We start from the raw sequence: 4,528 nt of genomic DNA on the forward strand, positions 1-4,528 counted from the left end.
GATGCCTTTTTTCTTTGGTTTCTGACATTGCAAGTTACTGCCTAAGTGCCGGATTTCAACGACTGCGGAGTGAGACCGGGCTCACAAAGCCTAAAATCTGTCCTGCAACAGAAGGTAAGACTTGTTGTTTTTAGCCAAGATGATTTCCAGAAAACTTGCATCTGCCACCAGTCCGTTAAGAAGAGTGAGGGGTCAGCATTTAATGATGAAATAAAATAGTCAATAAAACAAGTTTTTCAACAATCATGAATCACTGCAACCAAGAGAGATGCTTGAGCATACATCCATACATGTACAGACAAAATATTAGGCTGAATGGTCCAGTAGTTTGCAAGATTAGCTGCGGATAGACAGAAACACTCAAACATGTGCACTCATGCACACACAAAAACAAGCACATGAATAATAAACAGTACCAGAATCTATGTTGTTGGCATCACTGCTAACACACTCTGTACAGCATGTAATATGTATATTCAAGTACATATGCATCACATCAAATACGTGCACTCATCGTGACATTAATTATCTGCCCTCAGGCCTCAAGGCTGTGAGATTATTGCAGTTGTCGGAGTAGATACACAGAGAATCCACTGGTGCCCTGGAACTGACAGTATGTCTGTATAATGAGGAAGATTTGCTGATTCAGATAAGATGCATAGAATTTATTATTCACCACACTGAACATGGGCATATAGTCGAGGCTGAAATGAAGGTGAAGGAGGCTCAAATACAAGGTAGTTACAACACTTTTACACAGAATGCAGGATTAATTTGACCACCTGTAATTAAGTCTTTAAATTATCGTATTATACACACGTCTGGAAGCTGTAGTTTCTTTGCAAACACACAAAATAAACTAAACTATAAGCTAATAGTTTATAACTACTGTACAAAGAGTCCAGTGTGTAGGATTTAGGGGATATATAATATAATAAGTATGTTTTATTTAGTGTATCACTACCTGAAAGACCATAACAGAGTTAAAGACTAGTAAATATAGACTTACATTTGCCAGATGTCCAAAAACACAACTGCAAATCTATAATGAAGTTGCTCTTTGTTTGCTGGATGTGTGAATATTAAAGTTATGAGCTGGTGATATGGTGGTGGCCATGTACAGTACCTGTCAGCTTTTTCCTTTTGTAAACATATGTTTATTGATTTTAAATATTTAACAAGTTGCACAAACATATACAAACCCCAAGATAGAACATATGGTGTTATATAGGCTATAAAAAGAAATAAAAGTTATTAAAATAATAATAATAGTAATAATGATAATAATAATAATAATAATAATAAAATCTTGCAAAAAGAAAAAAATATTTGCATAAAAATAAATAAGTACATTATTATTATTGTTTATAATAATGATAATAATAATAACAACAACAACAACAACAACAACAATAATAATGATGATAATGCGGTAAAACTAAAAATATATAGTTTATCCATACATTTAGGAGTGGGTACTGCACACTGTCCTTAAATTAGTTTGCATCCTTTATCTAAGCATTACATTTTCAAGGCATCTTCAATGTCACCATTTTTTTTTTTCAAATTCCAATATTGATATTTCCCAAATATTAAGAAGCCCTATAGCACCCACTATATAGGTGAGTTTTTTCAAGAACCAAACGGTCAAGAGAGGGGCAACACACATTCTTCCAGCAGAGTGTAAGTAAGCGCCTCATCTGTAGCAGCCTGTCAGCTTTTAAATATTTGTAGCCCCAAAATCATCCAAAAATCAATTCAGCTTTACTGTAAGTGTGTTTTTTTAAAAACTGTTTTTTCCCCATAACTTCGAATAAACTGCAAATAGTAGTAGATACAGTCGTGGTAATAGAGTGTTTGACTTTGCAGAAAGGAGCACAATGAACACATGATCTGTCAATGAAAGCTTTTTATTCAAAATATTATCAATAAAAAAGAAGATACAGGACGGAAACTTCTCTTATATGTAGAAATCTTAGTAAGATAGAAATGTAACAAACAATGTCAAATTCAGAAAATAAACCGTCAGCAAAAAACATAAAGTGGTAAATATGCACCAACAGTAACAGTTTGCAAAACAAAACAAAAACATACCTCAGTTTGATTATTTTTCTTTTGGGGCCTTTTTTTTTGTCAAACAGTGACTTCAAAATGCATAAAATGCCCAGTGGGACAGAGTCAGAGCTTCTGCGCTCACTGAGCATAAAGTCATCGTCTCATCATTGCAGGAGATTTTAGAAATTCCCTGAAACTGTTTAGAGAGGGAGAAAAACAAATCACAAGTCTTAAGCTGGGCAAGATGTTTCTGGGCATGCTGGGTTTGTTTAGCAGCCGGTGCAGGCAGCAAAGGCACAGATCTCACAGACATCCAGGGGAACCATAGCTGAAATACAGACAAAGACACACTGTTAGATCACCTCTGCCTCATTATACGTGACCCGAAACATTTAGAATTCCATAGCAAAGAGTGGCTTTTGAATGTGTAATGGACTCACATAGTCTGGCGAGGGATGCAGATGCTCCTCTCTGCTTGCACAGGGGCAGGAACTCCTGTGGCAGCATGGGGTCGGCGCAGAGGGACATGGTGCCCGCCCGCAGTCGTGGGCTATGTTGTACTGCTGCAGCGCTGCTCTCTGTCAGCTCCTGCAGCCTCTTGACGGCCTCCAAAGAGAAAGACAGTCCATTCTCCTGAAAAGAAAAGGCAGATGTTGCGTTAAAGAACTGCAGTTAAACTAAAGGTCCAGTTTGCTAAGGCAGCAGTAACCTGTGAGCAATGCTACTCTCCAGGCCATATCATTAAGACATCAAATAAGTGATGCACTTACTTCAACCAGCACAGCTTCAGAGGTCCAGCCGAGAGCCAGGACGAGGACAGCGATGGTGGCGAGTACAGCCTTCATGTTGACAGCTGACAGTGTTTGTCTTGCGGTGTCTTTGTCTCTTGATGTGCTCAGCAGGTGCTTAGCTCAGTGTCTGCCTTCCCTCTGTCCACAGGCCTCCTTTTAAACAGTTCAGCCCTGCAGCCCGGCGGTCATGTGACCACAGGTGCTACAAATGGGAGCAAAGTTTTTCTCACGGGTTAATGAGTAGTGATGTGGTTTTACGGGGTCGTAAAGGGAGAATTCATAAATCCTTCTCTGGCCTCATCACCTGTCTGATTATTTTTATGGAACCCGGCTCTCTTGGCAGCTCTGTCTTGCAGAATCGATCACACCTCAGGTGGGTTAAACAGTTACCATTTGCTTCACTGATGACGATACAGCCACACCAGAGTATTGTTAGAAAGCCCTGCTCACACCTATGCAAATAATTGAACTTTGTTTTATGTGCTGACATTCTGATTCACCTGAATCACATCATATTGAAAAGAATCTTTTATATGAGGGCGTAGGTTTTATATAAGGGCGTGGGGGGGGGTTCAAAACCCAGGGTGGAGGATCCTCTCTGTGCGGAGTTTGCATGTGGACTTTCCCAGGGTACTCCGGCTTCCTCCCACAGTCCAAAGACATGCAGGTTAATTGGTGACTCTAAATTGTCCGTAGGTGTGAATGTGAGTGTGAATGGTTGTCTGTCTCTATGTGTCAGCCCTGTGATAGTCTGGGGACCTGTCCAGGGTGTACCCCGCCTCTCACCCAATGTCAGCTGGGATAGGCTCCAGCCCCCTCGTGACCCCTAACAGGATAAGTTATAGCAAATGAATAAATAAATAAATGAATAAATGAATTGCAGGGGGGACACTTGAAATGGGGGGTTTGGTAGTCCTCCTCCAGGAAACTTTAAGCATCAAACACATTTTCTCTCTACTGGTAAATTAGTCTGGACCAGTTTGTGCCTCTTCATGGTGGAAATATGATTAATTTCAACAAATAAAACTGTGCTTTCATGTTTGTATTAGAGAGGGACAAATACATATGTTCTACATACTGAGGAGGACACCGCCCCGGAATCTACACCTATGGTTTCATATCATATCAATGCCAGAATAATTATAATAATAAAATGTATTTGATATAGCACCTTTCACAGAAATGAAAATCACTGCGCCTACTTAGGGCAACAAGTTTATCTTGGGTGCGTTGGTACAATGGACAACCAAGAAAGGACGGCAGAGGAGATACCTGCACATTAATACAGCTGAGCCAGCCACTAAAAAAGTTCACAGGCTGAGATCAATGCAAAAAAAAGTCAATTTATTTAGGACATCCGTGCACAAAAAGAAGTGCAAAAAATAATATAAAGTGAATAAAAACAGCAGCAAACGTTTGAGTCCTTGAGTATCATCAGTGCTGCTGACATGAGTGCATCACCATACAGATATAGACACAGACAGATTAATACCAGGTGTGATCAATCAGTCAGTTGGTGCCACTGATTAGAGGAGATCAAATCTGAGGAGCAGAGACCTGACTACTAAATCACAATGTCTGATGACATTGTCCTAATCACAACATCCTCAACACCAGTGCATGATAGCAGAACATACACAAATGTACAAAAAACATACACTATACACAGAATAAAGAAATAA

At 39.5% G+C, this 4,528-nt stretch overlaps 1 protein-coding gene across 1 annotated transcript; it reads right to left on the reverse strand.

Moving 5' to 3' along the window:
- Positions 1–1,893: 1,893 nt before the first annotated feature.
- Positions 1,894–2,981, reverse strand: si:ch211-220m17.5 (guanylin family protein). The gene is made up of 3 exons (XM_050038289.1): positions 2,826–2,981; positions 2,496–2,688; positions 1,894–2,383 (listed from the first exon to the last, which is right to left on the reverse strand). Exons 1-3 carry the CDS (start codon positions 2,898–2,900, stop codon positions 2,325–2,327), a joined length of 327 nt encoding a protein of 108 aa, XP_049894246.1. The 5' UTR covers positions 2,901–2,981; the 3' UTR covers positions 1,894–2,324.
- Between the last annotated feature and the right edge of the window lie 1,547 nt (positions 2,982–4,528).

The sequence above is a fragment of the Epinephelus moara genome, chromosome 24, assembly GCF_006386435.1.
Source record: "Epinephelus moara isolate mb chromosome 24, YSFRI_EMoa_1.0, whole genome shotgun sequence".
NCBI classification, from domain to species: domain Eukaryota; kingdom Metazoa; phylum Chordata; class Actinopteri; order Perciformes; family Serranidae; genus Epinephelus; species Epinephelus moara.

Bases quoted from the DNA above. Each gene is read 5' to 3' on its own strand.
- si:ch211-220m17.5 (XM_050038289.1), bottom strand. From the start codon at position 2,900: ATGAAGGCTGTACTCGCCACCATCGCTGTCCTCGTCCTGGCTCTCGGC. The intron at 2,689-2,825 runs GTAAGTGCATCA...TTTTCTTTTCAG, and splicing joins CTGAAGCTGTGCTGGTTGAA to GAGAATGGACTGTCTTTCTC. The intron at 2,384-2,495 runs GTGAGTCCATTA...TCTGTATTTCAG, and splicing joins TGCATCCCTCGCCAGACTAT to CTATGGTTCCCCTGGATGTC.